General features: G+C 38.9%; 1 protein-coding gene across 1 annotated transcript; it reads left to right on the forward strand.

Moving 5' to 3' along the window:
• The first annotated feature begins 668 nt into the window (after window positions 1-668).
• LOC127454006 (28S ribosomal protein S15, mitochondrial-like) lies at window positions 669-20,816 on the forward strand. The gene is made up of 8 exons (XM_051720910.1): window positions 669-924; window positions 10,972-11,034; window positions 17,569-17,644; window positions 17,815-17,863; window positions 18,006-18,090; window positions 18,179-18,237; window positions 19,483-19,674; window positions 20,424-20,816. The coding sequence occupies exons 1-8, from the start codon at window positions 771-773 to the stop codon at window positions 20,484-20,486; spliced, it is 741 nt and encodes a 246-aa protein (XP_051576870.1). The 5' UTR covers window positions 669-770; the 3' UTR covers window positions 20,487-20,816.
• The last annotated feature ends 110 nt before the right edge of the window (window positions 20,817-20,926 follow it).

Here is a 20,926-nt window from a genome sequence, read left to right on the forward strand (position 1 = left end):
TCTTCCGAGATCTCTTTTTTGCGAGGCATGGTCAACGTTAGCAGATTCTTATTGTGAATAGCAAACTTAAAAGTTTACGTGATTTGTATAAGTCAAAGTAGCTCTAACCCACTCGTCCAATCTTGTTTCATTAACTGGATGTCAGGTTTGCCAACTCCTGACTCTAATTAGCTTTTGTTGAGGTCATTAGCCTAGGGGATCAAATACTTTTTCCAACCTACACTGTGAATGTTTGAATGATGTATTTAATATGTATTAGTCTACTATTTTAATGCATAAATAACTGGGATCTCTGGGACCACAAATCTAAAGCCAGCATAATGTTTATCTCAACAGAAGATGAAGGTTAAAAGGGAAATATAAACATTTATTTACAGAAGATACACATTAAATATTGAAACATTAAAGATGCACATCTACAGTAAATACCTCCCATATATATATATATATATTAGTGTGTTAAAAATCCCAGGAGGAGTTGTGTGGGGTGTCATGGTCTTCAAATGATAGAAGGTCAGATAATAGTATTAGACAGTGAAGAACAGTGCAGTCACTGCTTTCTATTTGCATTGCTTTTGTACTGTATGACTCATTGTCAATGGATACGTAAGCTTCATCAATGCCATCTGAACTCGATTGCTTGAACTTGCATAGAATTTTCAGAGCAGGTTACTAATGTCTGTTTAAAGATGGCGACTCGCATGAGTTAAAGGGGCAAATGCGTTCGCAAGACCAAATACAAATGAAAGGAAATTAATCTACATATCAGAATGGTTTTAAAAAACATTATTCGATCTGCGGCGTTGTGTTTACGGACATGGAGTGTATTTTCAAACGTAAGGCAGGGCAATAATACTTTACTGGGATTCAAACATACTCAGTGCTGCTCCTATATGAACTGGACGTCAGCAAGTACATATAAAGGTAAGAATAAATCTTTATGATATCGCAGCTCTAATTCTACGACTAATGCTCGACTTCAAGATTATTTCCCACATATTCACATTATATTATTAAGAGACTGATAGTGATGGATTAGCCCATTTAGAGACAAAATGATAATTACATCTGGAGTTTTATTCATATTAGCCCATAATAGCCCCAATGGTTTTTTATGGATGACAATAAATAAATAAATAAATGAATGGACCGCTTAGTGATATTTCAAGTGGTCAACGTGTGTATATATCGTAATAACCACTAGAGGGCTCCAAAATCCCAGTCACTTCGAGCATGTCCTGCCTTCCTTTGCATTTCCTAATGCATTTACAGTATTACTAAATGAGATCTTGAAGGGATAGTTCCCCCCAAAATGAAAATTCTCTCATAATTTACTCGCCCTCATGCCAACCAAGACTTGACTTTCTTTCTTCTGCTGAACACAAACAAAGATTTCAGCTCTGTGGGTCCATACAATGTAAGTGAATGGTGGCCAAAACTTTGAATCTCTAAAAAGTGCATAAAGGCAGCATAAAAGTAATCCATATGGCTCCAGTGGTTAAATCCATGTCTTCTAAAGTGATATGATAAGTGTGGGTGAGAAACAGATCAATATTGAAGTCCTTTTTCACTATAAATCTCCAATTTCATTTCCACATTCTTCTTCTTTTGTTTTTTGACTATTTGCATTCGTCATGCATATCACAACATACTGGTTAGGGAGGAGAATTTATAGCAAAAAAGGACTTAAAGGGGTCATGACAATTTTTTTTATTTTTATTTTTATTTTTATTTTATTTTATTGTCTTCCCTGAGGTCCACTTAAATCTATACTAAAATTATTTGCAACAAAACAGTTATAATTTAGGCATATATAATAATTTTCCACCCTGTCTCTGGCCCTCTGTCTGAAACACTCTGCTTTAAGCTTTCTGCCCCTTTAAGACTTCAGTATAAATGCCCACTGTTGTGATTGGCATACATCATGCAGCCCTTCCAATACAACTATATTTTAAATGCAATCCGAAGAAAATGAACAAACTCCACACTACATTTCAGGGTTAACACATAACCTACACCCAACACATTTCATCTGAATTTATTAAACCGTTTACTCAAGCAGCACCATAAAATATTAAACAGTCATGACATATTAAAATTGTTTACTTATGGATTTGCAGTCCAATAGTGTTTTAATTGCGCCATCCTTCAGTAACCGTTCCTTTGCCAAGCTTGAATCAAATTGTGACTCTAATACAATTCATGATGTTGGGTGCTTCAACAGGCCAAAGCAAAGACGCTGGTCTTCACATCTCCTGTGCAGAGGATGCATAAACGAATATTTTCCATCACTGACCGATTTTATTTATTTATTTATTTATTTTTATTTATTTTTATTGTATTTTTATTTTTTTTAGCAGTGACAGAAAAATCCAAAGACCGTCCATCATTTTGACGGATTACACGGAGGGTGATCTATTGTAACTTGTAACTTTAATTCCCGCCCCTGTCCAGTTTGTGGCGAGTGCGCATATTAATTAGCTATTATCTAGTATTGTCTTGTCTTTGATCTCAGTGCATGACATCTTTGTCCTGTGTAGCTTTAGTCACCGCTACATACAATTGTAAAAATGTCATGGCAGCTGAATGTGAAAAGTTTCTTCAAACTCTGATAAAAGAGTTGAAAAAAGAGGGTCTGATGCAGATGCGGTGGAGGATGAAGGACAAACAACAGACAACGTTTATCAGTCACTGGCAATTAATGTTACAGGGCAAGCAAGTGGCAGCAAGGAGGCCAGGAGGGAGTATCAGGTTCAGTGGGAGCAGGAGTTAACGTGGCTGTGGAGGGAAGGTGGCAAAATGTTCTGCGACATCTGCATAAAAGCTAACATGAGTAACGGATTTGTGCGAGGGTGCACGACGATGCAGAAATCAGCTTTGAATGATCACAAGTAGTATAGCCAGAGCTTGGCAATGGTCAAGCATGTAGAGAAATCACAGGCTGCCTGTAACGAGGCATTAAAAACACAGCTTAAGGTTGTATTGCATATGGCAAATACAAACACCCCGAGCCACCTATATCCTAACCTAATACACCTCTTAGAGTCTGCTGGGTGTCCAATCCTGAACAGTGCACACATGTACACCCACCACGACACTGTCAGTCAGATGGAGGAGGCTATAGCAATGACCAAAACCAGCGCAGTGGATGACCGCCTTATACGTCGGGATAATAGTAGATGAAACTACTAATATCACAGTTGAGAAAATGCTGATCACATACTTAAACCTCAGCAGAGAGGGGAGCCTGAAACTGTGTTCTTTGGAAATCATGTAATACTCTCTGGCACTGCAGAATGCATCACAGCAAAAATCAAAAGATGTGTTGACAGGCCGTGGTGTAGCTATGGCTCAGATAGTTGGACTGGGAAGTGATGGAGCGAGTGTGATGGTGGGTCGAAAGGCCGGAGTTGCACAACAGCTGCGTCAGAATGACTGTCCCTACCTCATAAACATTCACTCTGGTGCGCACAGAACGGCACTGGCTGCCCGTGATGCCTCCAAGGCTATGCGTGAAATAAGTGCATACGTCACCACTATTAATAACATATACACTTACTACAAGAATTTCCCCATTGGAACACACAGATTAAATGAACTCCAAAACCTAAAACAACTATCGGCTACACGCTGGCTGTCATTGGAGAGGGCGGTTAAGGGCATACATGCCAACTGGGTTTCTCTGGTGTTGGAGTTGGAGGATGAGAAAGCTGCGAGAGACTGCCCGGTAGCTAAGGGTATTAAAAAGCACCTCCAAAAATACACATTCCCTGCCTTAACTCACCTGCTGACTGACGTCTTGTCCGTGGTGAACCGCATGAATCTCACGTTCCAAAAAGAAGATGTTAATATCTCCTCCATCCGACCTATCATGAACATGACCCTTGCTAGCCGAGAGGACTTGATGAATGGACCAGGTGAGGCGGAGACGAAATTCAATGAGGCTTTACAAGACGGCAAGTTCTGTGGCATAACGCTGACGCAGGCAGACTCGCAGAGCTTTTCAATTTTGCGCACAGAGTATATCGCGGAGGTCACCAAATCTATCAGAAAAAGATTCCCTTCGGAGCATGTGGGCCTCATCGCTGACTTCGACACCGTACTCAATGCATCTCGCTATCCGGGCGCTGACAATGCATTGAAGAGCTATGGGCTGGATGCTTTGGAGCACGTCTGTGAACCCTACGGGTCACAGAGGGGTGCGGCTGCGCCACTGGTGCAGGAGCACATGCTGCGGGATTTCCTCCCGGTGAAGCAAGTGCTTGCAGGATCGGGAAATCCCACATTCAGAGAGTCCTGCAAACCTTTGATCGCTTCCATGGGAGAAATGTTTCCTGACTTCAAAACTTTGGCTGAAGTAGCGCTGGTAATTCCAGTCTCCAGTGTGGCAGCAGAGCACGGGTTCAGCCTCCAGAACCAAATTAAAACTGCCACGAGAAGCCGTCTGTCCGAGGCAAAGACGCAAAATCTAATGACAATTGCCTCAGCATCAGTCTCCCTTGATGCATTTGATTTCACACAGGCGAGCACCCAGTTTAAGTCGATGCGGACCAGGAGAAAGGTTTGAGTTGTCGATTGAGTTTTGTTCAGTTCATTTGTTACGTGTTTTGTTCATATTTTAATCGTATTTGTTTTTTGTAAAATTGCGTTGTTCATAAGTTGTGTTTTAGTGGCCTCCGCTGTCACTGCGGGGGAAAAAACCATTCATCTGCTTCATGTGGTGTCTCTGTTGTTCATCTGTTCTCTTCATAAATAAATAAATAAATGCATAATCTGCTATATGCTCGTCCTATAAATTCATGATTAAAAATGAAAATGTGAACGAAAGTAAAATCTATTAAATGTCTTTAAAATATGAAAATTAAAATGATGGGTAAGAATAGATTGACAGAATTTTTACGACCCTGTCCGTCAAAATGATGGACGATGAGAAAGTCTAACGCAACAACTGCTCCTGTGTTTGTTACATACAGGACAGCATGTGTTTTACCCATCCAGTGGCATCAGCAGAATGAGACATTTTTAAAAGTTGTGCTTGTACACTATTAAAATGCGGTGCACATTGCCGGTGTTGTGCAGAAAGGCACCATTACAATCAATCAAGTACGTCCATGTTTACATAAGGCTATCAATTAAAAATAGGGGGTTTTTGCATATGCAGATGTATTTGATCCTTATGACGTCACAAGTTCCACGAATTCCAAAGAAGCCATTTTTGCAGCTTGGTTTAAATAAATGCTCTTTTTCTTTGAGGAAGTTTTCAGTTCTGAAACTTGCAGTATGTTTTTATAGTACAATGACCTCTTATATGTCATAAGATCAATGAAAATTTGATTCCTCTTGTCATGACCCCTTTAAATATTGATCTGTTTCTCACCCACACCTATCATATCGCTTCTGAAGGCTTGGATTCAACCACTGGAGTCTTATGGATTACTTTTATGCTACCTTTTTTGTGATTGTTGGAGATTCAAACTTCAAAGTTCTGGCCAACATTCACTTGCATTGTATGGACCCACAGAGCTGAAACCTTCATTTGTGTTCTGAAAGTCATATACATCTGTGTTGGCATGAGGGTGAGTAAATGATGAGAACATTTTCATTTTTGGGGGAACTAATCCTTTAAGAGATTCGGAATCAAACACTTTGTGTATAGTTCTGGTAATGTACAGCCTTTTAATAATTTTGCATTTGTTTTTCATTTTTTTGTACATTGTAGGTTTGTACTAATCAAAGAAAAGCATTGAAGAAAAGCACATTAAAAAAATTCCCAAAGGAATCCTAATGTATTCAAAGTATGAATATGATAAGTGGAATTAAAGTTGGATAAGTTTTATCGATATAAAAAAATGTTCTCTGTCTTTAGTCGATGTCTGAACATATCACTGTGGAGCGGCTGTGGCTTAGGTAGTAGAGCAGGATGGCCACTTATCGCAGGGTTAGCGGTTCGATTCCCGGCCCACATGACTCCACATGCCAAAGTGTCCTTGGGCAAGACACTGAACCCCAAGTTGCACCCAATGGCAGGCTAGCACCTTGCGTGGCAGCTCTGCTGACATTGGTGTGTGTGTGTGTGTGTGTGTGTGTGTGTGTGTGTGTGTGTGTGTGTATGGGTGAATGAGTCACGGTGTAAAGCCCTTTGGAACTGCTAAGGTTAAAAAAGGCGCTATGTAAGTGCAGACCATTTACCATTATTACCATATAAGGATCAATATACAGTGCATTCATTAAGTATTCAGGCCCCTTCATTTTTTTTTACATTTTGTTATGTTGAAGTGCCTTATTCTTTTTTTTTTTTCACATCAATCTACATTCTGTTCCCCATAATGACAAAGCAAAAAACTGATATTTGATAACTTTGCAAATTTATTAAAAAGAAAAAACGGAAATATCACACTGACATAAATATTCAGACCCTTTGCTATGACATTTGAAATTTAGCTCAAGTGCATCCAATTTCTCTAGATCATCATTGAGATTTTTCTACACTTTGATTGGAGTCCACCGGTGGCAAATTCAATTGATTGGACATGATTTGGAAAGGCACACACCTGTCTATACAAGGTCTCACAGCTGAAAATGCATATCAGAGCAAAAACCAAGCCATGAGGTCAAAGGAACTGCCTGCAGAGCTCAGGACAGGATTGTCAAGGCACAGGTCTGGGGAAGGCTACAAATACACTTTGGCTTGCATTGAAGGTTCCCAAGAGCTCAGTGCCCTCCATAATTCTTTAATGGAAGAAGTTTGGAACAACCAGGACTCTTCCTAGAGCTGGCCGCCCAGCCAAATTGAGCAATCAGTGGAGAAGGGCCTTGGTAGGACAGATGACCAAAAACCCGATGGTCACTCTGGCTGAACTCCAGAGATCATGTGTGGAGATGGGAGAAACTTGCAGAAGGATAACCATCACTGCAACAGTCCACCGATCTCGGCTTTATGGCAGAGTGGCCTGACGTAAGCCTCTCCTCAGTGCAAGACACTTAAAAAAGCACCTAAAGGACTCTCAGACTGTGAGAAACAAGATTCTCTGGTCTGATGAAACAAAGATTGAACTGTTTGGCCTCAATTCCAAGCACCACGTCTGGAGGAAACCAGGCACCACCCATCACCTGCGCAATACCATCCCAACGGTGAAGCATGGTGGTGGTAGCATCATGCTGTTGTTTTTTTTTTTTTCAGCGGCAGGGAGTGGGGGACTGGTCAGGGTTGAAGGAAAGCTGAATGCAGTAAAATACAGAGATATCCTTAATGGAAAACCTGGTCCAGAGCACTCAGGACCTCAGACTGGACTGAAGGTTCACCTTCCAACAGGATAATGACCAGGACTTGAACCCAATCGAAAATCTCTGGAGAGACCTGAAAATGGCTGTCCACCGACGGTCCCCATCCAAGCTGTCAGAGCTTGAGAGGATCTGAAGAGAAGAATGGCAGAAAATCCCCAAATCCAGGTGTGCAAAGCTTGTTGCATCATACCCAAAAAGATTTGAGGCTGTAATCGCTGCCAAAGGTGCTTCAACTAAGTACTGAGTTAAGGGTCTGAATACTTATGTCAATGTGATATTTCAGTTTTTTCTTTTTAATAAATTTGCAAATTTATCAAAAATCAGTTTTTTTCCTTTGTCATTATGGGGTATGGAGTGTAGATTGATGTGAAAAAAATAATAATCTAAAGCATTTTATCATAAGGCTGCAACATAAAATGTGGAAAAAAAAAAAGGCGGGGGGGTCTGAATACTTTAATGCACTGTCTAAAATCACTGTAACAATCACTCTAAACTGAATTAAAATGATCATGTGTTTTGTTTACAATGCACAAATAAACATGTCAAAGCAATCTGAAGTAATGTATATCTCTGAGGCTATTTTTAAAATCTCAAAGGTATAACATTATTTACCATGTCAAAGCAAGAGCAAGTTGAGAAAATGAGCAAAAGATGGTTGGCACCTCTATGTGAGCATGTAGTGATATGACTAAGTGAGAGTTGTCATGTCCCGGCCAGCAATGTGACAAAACGAACAAATGTGGGTCTAATTTGGTGTTGCAGACTTGTTGGGGGGCTGGTGTAAATTCGTTTTATAAGTGTTAGAATCTGCCCCCACATTAATTTGATAGTAATATAATCATAATCTGCTTTACACTAGTAAAACATTAGTGATTTTGCTCTAATTCTTCCAAAAACATTATAATTTCAAGTACTGCATTTTCTACTCATGCTTTACTCATGTTACTTGATTCATTGACTCCATTGTTAGTAATCCACTAATTTTGAGTGTGTTTATTGGACTGTGAGGTATGTATGTTCTTTGCTGCCTGCGTAGATAGTAGACTAGTTGTTTCAAGCATGTTACATGCACTTTACATGTCCTTTGCTAAGACAGCACATAATGTTTAGGATGCCAGACAGATTTTGAATTAACCAGATCTTGATAGATCTTGATCTTTGTTTCCTCTGTGGGTTTTTACTATGAGTTGTCATTTAGCAGATGCTTTCTCATACTATGTGACTTGCAGTAAAGAGCAGGGTCAGACGTTAACCAGGGCCTGGAGCAAAAATGCTTCTGAAACTGGCAGAAATGGCCCAGATATTTAAATATTTAAATACTTTTCCTGCTAGTCAAACTCCCTTCGAATGGAATATACAATTCAGAATCACGTGCATTCACATAATCATAACAGCAGTTTCTTTAGCATAAGTGCTTACAAATGTTTCTTTCAAGTAACTAGGTCACTGGTTTAGCCTTCTTTGACGCATTACTGATTTCCTTCGGAATGTAACATATACACAATACATAAAATTCAAATGTCACTATCTGCATATTACTGGTATATTTAAACTCCAAGTCCACATGTCTGACTTTAGTGGTAGTAAAGTATGCACTCATACAATAAGTAAACATGTACAGTATAACATATAGACGGACATCTCTACACTTTCTCAATGAACACTTACTTGAAAAATAAATAGGAATTAATAGTATTGCATAAATAACATAATTTTTATTGATGCTGATTTGATTCATATTAATGTTATATTATTATTCTAAAACCATCTCAGGCTGCCTAATAGTAGAATTTAACCACTAGAGGTAAAAAAAGGATAAGATTAATTACAGAATAACAAGTTTATTATTTTTAATAAGTTGTTTATTAAATTTGTAAACTCCAGTTACTTGTCTGTTGACAATGGTATTTTAGGCTTTTGAAAATGCTTAAAATATATATGGTATTAACTGTGAAACCATTGAATCCAGTCTGACAACTTTTAAAGGGATAGTTCACCCAAAAACAAAAAACAAAACAAAAAAACACTGTCATCATTCACTCACCCTCATATTGTTCCAATCCATGTGACTTAATTTCTTCAGTAGAACACAAAAGGAAGATGTTAGGCAGAATGCAAGTCTCAGTCACTATTTAATTTCATTGCATCTTTTTTCCATTTAATGAAAGTGAATGGTGACAGGTCATTCAGGTCATTCTGCCTAACATCTTTTGTGTTCCATGAAAGAAAGTCATACTGGTTTGGAACAACATGAAGGTAAGTAAATGAAAGAATTTTTGTTTTGGGTGGACTGGATGAACCTCACTCAGCTGGTTTGTCATTATGAAGCTGAATGATATGGAGCAAAACTAACTGCAAAAGATAAAGTGAACAAAACAGTTTACCAGCTCCTCTAATGTTACCTGGCTGTGTTGATTTCTGATTCTTTGGACAGGAGATATCATGACAGTCTAACAGATGTGTCTTTTCCTTGAGTGGGTGTGTGGAAAGGATGTGGCCAACCAGATCACCCCCACCCTTCGTGACACTATAGCACCAGTGACGTGTCTCCGAGGAGAGTGAAAATACAGCCTTATGACTGCCATATCAAAATTTTATTTAAAGGATTTTGTGACATTAGATATAAAAAGAATAAATCACCCAAAAAAAGAAATTTCTGTCATCATTTACTCACCCTCATGTTATTCCAAACCCATATGACGTTTTTGCTTCTATGGAATACAAAAGGAAATATTAGGCAGAATATTAGTCTCAGTCATCATTTACATTCATTGCATTTTTTTTCCAAACAATGAAAGTGAATAAAGACAGTAAGAGCTTTAAAGGAATAGTTCACCCAAAAATGAAAATACTTTCATTGTTTATTCAGACTCATTCCATCTAAGAAGTGTATGACATTCTTCTGCTGAACACAAACGAAGATTTTTAGAAAAATATCTCAGCTCTGTAAGTCCATGCAGTGCAAGTGAATGGTGACCAGAACTCCAAAAGCTCCTGAAAGGAGATAAAGTCAGCATAAAAGTAATTCATAAGACTCCAGTGGTTTAATCAATATCTTCTGAAGTGATCTAGTTGGTTATGGGTGAGAACAGACCAAAATGTATCTCCTTTTTCACTATACATCTTGATTTCTGTAGTCTCCTTGGCGATCATGATTGCAAGATAGATTACACTTCCAATAGTGCCATCTAGTGCTCTTCACATGCGTCAAGCGCTAGGAAGTGTAATTGAGCTTAATCTTGATCGTGCCTAGAGACTGCAATGACAAGATATAGAGTGAAAAAGGAGTTATATTTTGGTCTGTTTTCACCCAAAACCAACTGGATCACTTCAGAAGACATTGATTAAACCACTGGAGTCTTATGTATTACTTTTATTCTGACTTTATATGCTTTCTGGTGCTTTTGTAGTTCTGGTCATCATTCACGTGCATTGCATGGACCTACAGAGCTGAGATATTTTTCTAAAAATCTTTGTGTTGATGAGAGAATTTTCCTATTTGGGTGAAATAGCCCTTTAACAATGCAAACCAAACAAAAACGGTACTCTCCCTCTTGGTTTATTTGTTTTCACAAAAGTATATGATTCCTGTGGCACAAGCAGTGTTGTTTGTGCATGTATATATTGTGTTTTTAAGCAAATGCACAGTCACTCAAGCAATATATATGACTATTATGTTTGTTTCAGGTGATGAAACCCTTCCAGGCCAACCAGTGAGACAGTATGCTCGGGCAGTTAGAAAGAAACAAGGTAGGAAAAATTAGGGAGCTACACTGGTGGCCAAAAGTTTGGAATAATGTACAGATTTTGCTCTTATGGAAAGAAATTGGTACTTTTTTTCACAAAAGTGGCATTCAACTGGTCACAATGTATAGTGAGGACATTGATAACATGAAAAATTACTATTACAATTAGAAATAAACTACTTCAAAAAGTTCTTATCAAAAAATCCTCCATGTGCAGCAATGACAGCTTTGTAGATCCTTGGCATTCCAGCTTGTCAGTTTGTCCAGATACTCAGGTGACATTTCACCCCACACTTCCTGTAGCACTTGCCATAGATGTGGCTGTCTTGTTGGGCACTTCTCACACACCTTACAGTCTAGCTGATCCCACAAATGCTCAATGGGGTAAGATCCATAACACACTTTTCCAATTATCTGTTGTCCAATGTCTGTGTTTTTTGCCCACTCTAAAAGTTTCAAAAGTGGCTTTTTCTTTGCAATTCTTCCTGTAAGACCTGCACCCCTGAATCTTCTCTTTACTGTTGTACATGAAACTGGTGTTGAGCGGGTAGAATTCAATGAAGCTGTCAGCTGAGGACATGTGAGGCGTCTATTTCTCAAACTAGAGACTCAGATGTACTTATTGTCCTTGTTAGTTGTCCTTTGTCTTTGAAGACTGTAGTGTACACCTTTGCATGAAATCTTCAGTTTTATGACAATTTCAAGCCTTCATTCCTCAAAACAATGATTGACTGACAAGTTTCTAGAGAAACTGTTTCTTTTTTTTGTTGTTGCCATTTTTGACCTAATATTGATCTTAAGACATGCGAGTCTATTGCTTACTGTGGCAACTCAGAAACAAACAATTGTATTTGTATTTATTTATTTATAAAGCACTATTAAAACAACAGACTGTTGACCAATGTGCTGTACAATGTCCAAACAATCTCCATTTTACTTTCATTTAGATTTAAAAAATTTACCAACATCCAGGCTTTAATGTCATTTAAACAATTCAAAAGTTAATCTAGAGCACTCTTATCATCTTTTCTCAGGGGCATATAGATTTGCGTGTCATCTGCAAAGCAGTGAAAAGAAATACCAGGCTTATTAAAAATAGACCCTAAGAGCAGCATATATAGCGAAAACAAGATAGGGCCAAGGATAGACCCTTGTGGAACCCTGCTAGTAAGAGTGGCTGAAGAAGAAAAAACCTGACCGATTGTGACCGAAAAACTTCTATTTGACAAAAAAGACTTGAACCATTTAAGAGCAGTACCCTGAATACCCACCACCTCCTCAAGGTGGGAGATAAGGATCCCATGATCTATAATATCAAATGCTGCACTAAGGTCTAAAAGCATAAGGATCACAGAGTGTCCTGAATCAATTAATAAAAAGATGTCATTAAGTACTTTTAACAAAGATGATTCTGTACTGTGGTGAGCTTTAAATCCCGACTGGAAAGCCTCAAAAACAGCATTTTGGTCCAAGAAACTCTGCAATTGGCTAAGAGTGACTTTCTCTAGGACCTTAGAAAGAAATGGCAATTTGGAAAATTGTTTTCAATGTTTGCTAAAATTGTTTGATCCATGTTTGGTTTTTAAGAAGAGACTGCACTAGCATGTTTAAGATACAGTGGCACTGATCCTGTTTCAGAATCAGAATCAGAATGAGCTTTATTTCCAAGTATACTTACACATACAAGGAATTTGTCTTGGTGACAGGAGCTTCCAGTACACAACAATACAAAAACAGCAACAAGACTTTAAAAAATAATTAAAATTTAATAAAAAATAGATAAATATTGAAAAGAAAAAAGTATATATAGAATACACAATAAACTATATATATATATATATATATATATATATATATATATATATATATATATATATATATATATATATATATATATACACATGCATACATACATAAATACATATATATACATATATACACACATACACATATACACACACACATATATATATATATATATATATATATATACACACACACATATACACATATATGAATATATATATACATACATATACAGTTGTGCTCAAAAGTTTGCACACCCTGGCAGAAATTGTGACATTTTGGCATTGATTTTGAAAATATGACTGATCATGCAAAAAAACTGTCTTTTATTTAAGGATATGAAGCCATTTATTATCACAGAGTTGTCTGGCTCCTTTCTCAATCATAATGATAACAGAAATCACCCAAATGGTCCTGATCAAAAGTTTACATACCCTTGAATATTTGGCCTTGTTACAGACACACAAGGTGACACACACAGGTTTAAATGGCAATTAAAGGTTAATTTCCCACACCTGTGGCTTTTTAAATTGCAATTAGTGTCTGTGTATAAATAGTCAATGAGTTTGTTAGCTCTCACGTGGATGCACTGAGCAGGCTAGATACTGAGCCATGGGTAGCAGAAAAGAACTGTCAGAAGACCTGCGTAACATGGTAATGGAACTTTATAAAGGTGGAAAAGGATATAAAAATATATCCAAAGCCTTGAAAATGCCAGTCAGTACTGTTCAATCACTTAAGAAGTGGAAAATTCGGGGATCTCTTGATATCAAGCCAAGGTCAGGTAGACCAAGAAAGATTTCAGCCACAACTGCCAGAAGAATTGTTTGAGATACAAAGAAAAACCCACAGGTAACCTCAGGAGAAATACAGGCTGCTCTGTAAAAAGACGGTGTGGTTGTTTCAAGGAGCACAATACGACGATACTTGAACAAAAATGAGCTGCATGGTCGAGTTGCCGGAAAGAAGCCTTTACTGCGCCAATGCCACAAAAAGCCTGGTTACAATATGCCCGATAACACCTTGACATGCCTCACAGCTTCTGGCACACTGTAATCTTGTGACAATTGATGGCAAGATGAATTCAGCATGTTATCAGAAAATACTGGCAGACAATTTGCATTCTTCTGCATGAAAGCTGTGCATGGGATGCTCTTGGACTTTCCAGTACAACAATGAACCTAAGCACAAGGCCAAGTTGACCCTCCAGCGGTTACAGCAGAAAAACGATGAAGGTTCTGGAGTGGCCATCACAGTCTCCTGACCTTAATATCATCGAGCCACTCTGGGGAGATCTCAAACGTGCGGTTCATGCAAGACGACCAAAGACTAAGCTGTGTATTGCACATTAATTATTGCTCAAAGGGGCAGTTTTAACTGTTCATGAGATGGATAGCCTGGGGGAAAAAAACTGTTCCTGTGCCTGATGGTTCTGGTGCTCAGAGCTCTGAAGCGTCAGCCAGAAGGCAACAGTTCAAAAAGGTAGTGGGCAGGGTGAGTGGGGTCCAGAGTGATTTTTCCAGCCTTTTTCCTCACTTTGGAAGTGTAGAGTTCTTGAAAGGGGGGGCAACCAATAATCCTCTCAGCAGTCCGAACTGTCCTTTGTAGTCTTCTGATGTCTGATTTCATAGCTGAACCAAACCAGACAGTTATTGAAGTGCAGAGGACAGGCTCAATGACTGCTGAGTAGAACTGTATCAGCAGCACCTGTGGCAGGTTGAACTTCCTCAACTGGCGAAGGAAGTACAACCTCTGCTGGGCCTTTTTCACAATGGAGTCAATGTGGGTCTCCCACTTCAGGTCCTGTGAGATGGTAGTGCCCAGGATCCTGAATGACTCCACTGCTGCCACAGTGCTGTTTAGAATGGTGAGGGGAGAGAGTGTTGGGGGGTTCCTCCTAAAGTCCACAATCATTTCCACCATTTTGTGCATGTTCAGCTCAAGGTTGTTTTGACTGCATTAGACAGCCAGCTGTTTAACCTCCCTTCTGTATGCAGACTCATCGTCATCTCGGATGAGGCCGATGACAGTGGTGTCATCTGCAAACTTCAGGAGCTTGACAGAGGGGTCCTTGGCGATGCAGTCGTTGGTGTAGAGGGAGAAGAGTAGTGGGGAGAGCACACATCCCTGGGGGGCACCAGTGTTGATTGTACAAGTGCTGGAAGTGAATTTTCCCTGTCTCACAAGCTGCTGCTTGTCTGTCAGAAAGCTGGTAATCCACTGTCCCTGGTCTGTCCAGATGTTGCAGGATATGATGCAATCCCATGTTGACTGCATCATCCACAGACCTGTTTACTCTAAGCAAATTGAAGGGGATCTAGAAAGGGTCCAGTGATGTCCTTCAGGTGGGCCAACACCAGTCTCTCAAATGACTTCATGACCACAGACGTCAGGGCGACAGGTCTGTAGTCATTAAGTCCTGTGATTTTTGGTTTCTTTGGGATGGGGATGTTAGTGGAATGTCTGAAGCAGCATGGGACTTCACTGCTCCAGTGATCTATTGAAGATCTGTGTGAAAATAGGGGCCAGCTGGTTAGCACAGGATCTAAGACATGCAGGTGAAACGCCATCTGGGCCCTGTGCTTTCCTTATCGCATCGTAGATCGCATTCAGGTTGTCAGCCAGTTGTTGGTCCACCACAGGGGTTGGGGGTAGGAGTCCTGTAATTTGTAATTGTTTCATGCCACTCCACACTGATGCAGTGTCGTTAGCTGAGTATCTCAGAGTATCTTCTTTTAGCCACTCTGATTCCCTTATTCAGTGTGTTCCACCGCCTCTCGTTTTCCCCGTTAACTCCGCGATGCAACCCGCTCTGAACAGCTGAAAGCCCTGCAGATGTAACGCGCTGTCCAGAATGGCTTCACTCAGCCAGGTTTCTGTGAAGCACAAGGCAGCAGAGGTAGAAAATTCCTTGTTTGTGCGGGTGAGGAGATGTAGTTCGTCCGCCACGCCTTCGGAGCTTGACCAGTGCGCCTGCTCGTCTCCCTCACCTGCGTCTCATTGCGCGTTTAAACAACACAGCGTGGAGCGTGTTTAGTTTTGACAACTAAAATGTCAAACAAAACGTCCTAATATTCCAAATCCGGGAAAAGATTGACTGGTATATGCTGTCGAATGTTCAGCAGTTAGTCTCTGGTAAAACTGACTGGAAAAAGATGACTAAACACAGGACAAACAAACAAAAACAACAAAACAATAGAAGCGCTCCACACCGAGGCGGCCATCCGCGGCGCTATCATGATGATTATATCATCATGAAGTAGGCCTTCAAGACTACTATTAATTATTGCCAGGATACTAGGCCCAATAACATCAAAAACCTGTTTGAAAAGCCTAGATGGTATCACATCATAGGGACAGTTAATAGGCTTCATTCAGCCTACAATTTTGCCTGAAAAAGGATAGAAACTGGTTCAAATTGATTAAAAACAGCCTGACATACAAAAGGGGCTGATAGGTCATAAGTAAAATGCACAATATGTGATCTATATCAACAACCTTATTTACAAAAAAATTAGAAACTTTTCACAGGTATCAAAAGATACATCAGTGCATGAAATATTAGTTGGATTGATCGCAGAGTTAATAGTACTACATAAAACTCGAGGCTTGTGACAGTTTTTGGTAATCAAATCAGAAAAATTTTGTTTCCTAGCCTCTTTAACCAAATCCTGATAAATAGACAATGCCTCTCTTAAAATGTCATATGACATCTGGAGTTTCTCTCTTCCATTTTTGCTCAGCTCTTCTGCAAACCTGTCTAAGGCCACGAGTGGCCTCATTTTGCCAAGGCTCCGGCTTAGGTTTATTATTTTTAACACTTAAAGGAGCAACAGAGTTCAAAATGGAAGAACGAGGAATTAATCAGTTTGAGCAGAGCCTCCACATCCAGGTCAGATGGGGGACTTCAAGAGTAGAGGTAGTAGGAGCACTAATAAATACATTTTCGAAGCGCTCAATAGCTACAGAATTTAAATTACGAACAAGGCGAGCAGAGACACAAGATTTATTTTTCCGTGAATAAAGGGAATACCAAAAATTACCAACTCGTGGTCAGAAAAAGTTACATCATGCGTTTCAATATCACAAACAGACAGACCACAAGATAGAACAAGGTCTAAGGTATGACACTTAATGAACCAAATAGCTTTCAGCTGTGTTTGATATAGTGGTAAGTGATTTTCTAGTACCAAATTAGCAATTTAGCATGATTACTCAAGAATAAGGTGTTGGAGTGATGGCTGCTGGAAATGGGGCCTGTCTAGATTTGATCAAAAATTACTTTTTTCAAATAGTGATGGTGCTGTTTTTTACATCAGTAATGTCCTGACTATTTTTGAATGCCACTTTAATTAAAGTACCAATTTCCTTCCGAAACAGCAAAATCTGTACATTATTCCAAACTTTTGTCTGCCAGTGTATATACGGACATGGAAAACCTGGAAATATCAGGAAATTATAATGTTGTGATTTCCAGGCCTGGAAAAGTATTAAAGGATTTTATTTATTTATTTTGTGAATTTAAATTTTTTTTACATTATGTTCTAATGTCTGAATTTGAATGATTCTTTTATTTAAATCATTATCCGGTAAGCACAATCAACTGGAAATTCTTTTTTCAAAAAGGGTGGAAAATTGAGTCATTTAATTAGACCTTAATAAAAAATGATAAAATCTATGTTGATTATAATTCCTTGACTCTTATTAAGGTTTCTTCTCAATTTCCTCACAGAATTCCCAAGTCAACTTCAGGACTTGCCTCCATCTTTGCTGAAGCCTGAATATGCATCCATCCCACTTGCGCAAACGTATGATTTTCCTTCTGTTCTTTCCATTTTTTATTTATTTATTTTTTATTAATTCTAACTAAGACCTCCTGTATTTTCTGTGTGGCATTAGGAAGTGAAAGATTTCTTCAGACGTCCTTTCAGTTCTCAAATGCAGAACATTAACTCTATTATTTCATGTCATATTGCAGGGTTGACAGTGTTGTGAAGAAACTGCTTACGCTGGAGTTTGCAAATCATGTACGGGTTTTCATTTCCTTTTTGCATATTAATCAAGGAATGACCTTAGCAGTGGTTCAATTTTAACCTGTATAGTTGCCTTATTTCTGCACTATTGACCTAGGAACGCTGATGTCTTTTGTGTCGCAATGTCTTTCCTCAGAGTGAAAAATTGCATATGAAAGAGGAACAGCTTATTGCCAAGGTGAGGAGAGATGAGAATGACCACAGCTCAACAGAAGTCAAGGGTAAGTTCCTGTTTTTAACACTGCTTAAGTCATCCTAGAATCTCAGAACATGACTCAATCATGTGGAATGTCCCCATTTGCTTTACAGTGGCGATTTTGACAGCGCGGATACGCAACTTCCAGGAGCACTTGCACAAACACCCCAAGGTATAAACACTTGAGCACTTGTGTCTTTTTCTGCCTTCAGTAAAGGTGTCAGAACTTTTGCTCCCTCTCCATTTGATTCACACCCGCAGAGAAACAGGATATCCTGTGCTTGCACTAAAGTGTTCAATAGTAAATAAAGCATATACAGCCTCTCCAAAAAATATTTGGGCACTTAAGGCTCCCTTGATTGAAATTAGCTTTTTATAACAAAATATCAAACCAAGTGGCATTCATTGTAAAGAAGTATAGCACAAACACACCTTTCAAGCAAAACATTTCACAAAAAGAACTTTGTTAGGTTAAATGATAAAACAAATACTGTTCAAAATTAAGACAGAACGTATTAGGAGACATTCTGGTTGTCAAACTTTGTGGAACATGTCCATAGTTAATGTGATGAAGTTGAGGGGAACTGACTTCACGCATCCAGTAAATATGACTTTGACACCAGGTGGTTAAAAGTTCTGGAAAAAGTCATCAGAAAAGTGAAGTTAGTTCTGAGAAAAGATCTTGCATCATTTTTTTGTAGATGCCAATTTTTTATATTTTGTATCTAATGCAGTGAAATTCATACATTTAATGAATGTGTGACTTAACTGTCCAAATACTTTTTGGGGCCAATGTACATTATATTAATTATTTTAAACACATATACTGTATGTAAATAAAGCATATTGTGCACAACTGTTACATTGTTATCAAGCTCTTAATTCTGCTATTTTAAAAAACGTTTTCAAAAAATTGTCAAAATACTGTATTCATAGTCATACTCGGTTGGTTGGTTAAGTTACATAAAAATAGTAATCCATTACAAGTTTCTGTAAAATTGTAATCAGATTACTTCACTAATTACTTCGTACTAATTACTTTTTAAGGTACTTTCTAAAACACTTTTCCGCTCATCAAATTCAAAATAATGTCTGTATTTCTTTCTTGTTCATTGTTACACACAAGTCATTGCACACTCAGCACCTCACATTTTTCCTTCACAAAGACTCATTACCGGGCCATAATTCATGTATTCTACAGAAATAATATATTAGAAACAAGCATAACACTATAATGTACTTAAAAGTAATAACAGCAAAGTCAGTAACTGTAATCTGATTACAATAATTTTAAATGTAATGCATTACACTACTTTTTGACTAAAAATTATTAGATTACAGCAACTAATTACTTTGTAATTGAATTACACCCAACACAAATCATACTGTATTCATATTACAACCCCTCTTTGATCAGGATAAAGCTAACAAAAGATGGATGCTCATGAGCATTGACAGCAGGAAGAAAAAGCTAAAGTTTCTGAGAAGGACGCGATATGATGCATTTGAGAAGGTATGCCAAGAGCTTGGCATCACTTACTCGATCCCTCCTGAATACTATCGGCGTGTCACCCGACGCTGGCTGGCCAAAAAGGCCTTCTGCAATAAGGTAACATTCACAGCAAGCAGTGCTTCATTTAACATTTTCAAAGCATTATACAGTACATTTACATTTATGCATTTGGCCGACACTTTACAGTGCATTCAGGCTATACATTTCATCAGTTTGTGTGTTCCCTGGAAATCGAACCCATGATCCTGGCATTGCTAGCTAGCCATGCTCTTCTTTGCTGGTAAAAAATGGGGGGGGGGGTTTCCCCTTTTTCTCCCAATTTGGAATGGCCAATTCCCGTTGTGCTTTTAAGTCCTCGTGGTCACATAGTGATTCGCCTCAGTCTGGGTGGTGGAGGATTAAACCCAGTTGCCTTCGCCTCTGAGATCGTCAACCCGCGCATCTTGTTGCATGGCTTGTTGAGTGCGTTGCCATGGAGACATAGCGTGTGGAGGCTTCATGCCATCCACCGCGGCATCCACGCTCAACTTACCACGCGCCCCACCGAGAACGAACCACATTATAGCGATCACGAGGAGGTTACCCCATGTGACTCTACCCTCCCTAGCAACCGGGCCAATTTGGTTGCTTAGGAGACCTGGCTGGAGTCACTTAGCACACCCTGGGATTCGAACTAGCAAACTCCAGGGGTGATAGCCAGCGTCTTTACCACTGAGGTTACCACTGTTGTTTTGTTTTCGTTTCAACTGGACTGAAATGTGTCCAATGTTCTTTAGAGAGCAGAATGAAACTAATTTCTGTAATTATTTTGTTTCACCCATTCTCAGTGTGTGCTCTTCTCGCAGGTCTTTAAAGAAGTCCAGAAACAAAAAGCAGAGCAGAGAGAAACAGAAAGAAGCTCTGACTAAGGGAGAAGAGACAGCGTCAGAGTCCACAGAACCACAAGGAACTGCTGTGTTGACAAGATCAGCTTGCCAAGAACTCTAGAGACTTGTGTTCACTACTAAATGTGTTCTGATAAATCCAGAAGAACATCTGAGTGGCAATTTGGTATGTTCTCTCAATGTTTGATTCATACCAAGAACATCGAAGCAAGACAATAAAAAAACCATCTAGGTCAATATCAAATTATGTCTCTGCTGTTTTGATGTTGCCATTTATTTTAGATTAATTTCTCCAAAAAGTGTTTGAGGTAAGATCTGTCTTAGATGCACCAAATAAAAGACCTTAAAAATGCATTTGCCTTGTTTTTGTTATCATTCCCCCAAAATACTGCTAATTATATCAGAATAATTTCATAGAAGTCCTTTGATGAAATATTTGGTCATGAGTTTCACACACTCAGGAG

This window comes from Myxocyprinus asiaticus, chromosome 16 (assembly GCF_019703515.2).
Source record: "Myxocyprinus asiaticus isolate MX2 ecotype Aquarium Trade chromosome 16, UBuf_Myxa_2, whole genome shotgun sequence".
NCBI classification, from domain to species: domain Eukaryota; kingdom Metazoa; phylum Chordata; class Actinopteri; order Cypriniformes; family Catostomidae; genus Myxocyprinus; species Myxocyprinus asiaticus.

Coding starts and splice junctions, on each gene's coding strand:
- LOC127454006 (XM_051720910.1), top strand. CDS start 771: ATGGTTTTAAAAAACATTATTCGATCTGCGGCGTTGTGTTTACGGACA. Junction 17,864..18,005: donor CGCTGGAGTTTGCAAATCAT/GTACGGGTTTTC, acceptor GTCTTTCCTCAG/AGTGAAAAATTGCATATGAA. Junction 19,675..20,423: donor AAAAGGCCTTCTGCAATAAG/GTAACATTCACA, acceptor CTCTTCTCGCAG/GTCTTTAAAGAAGTCCAGAA.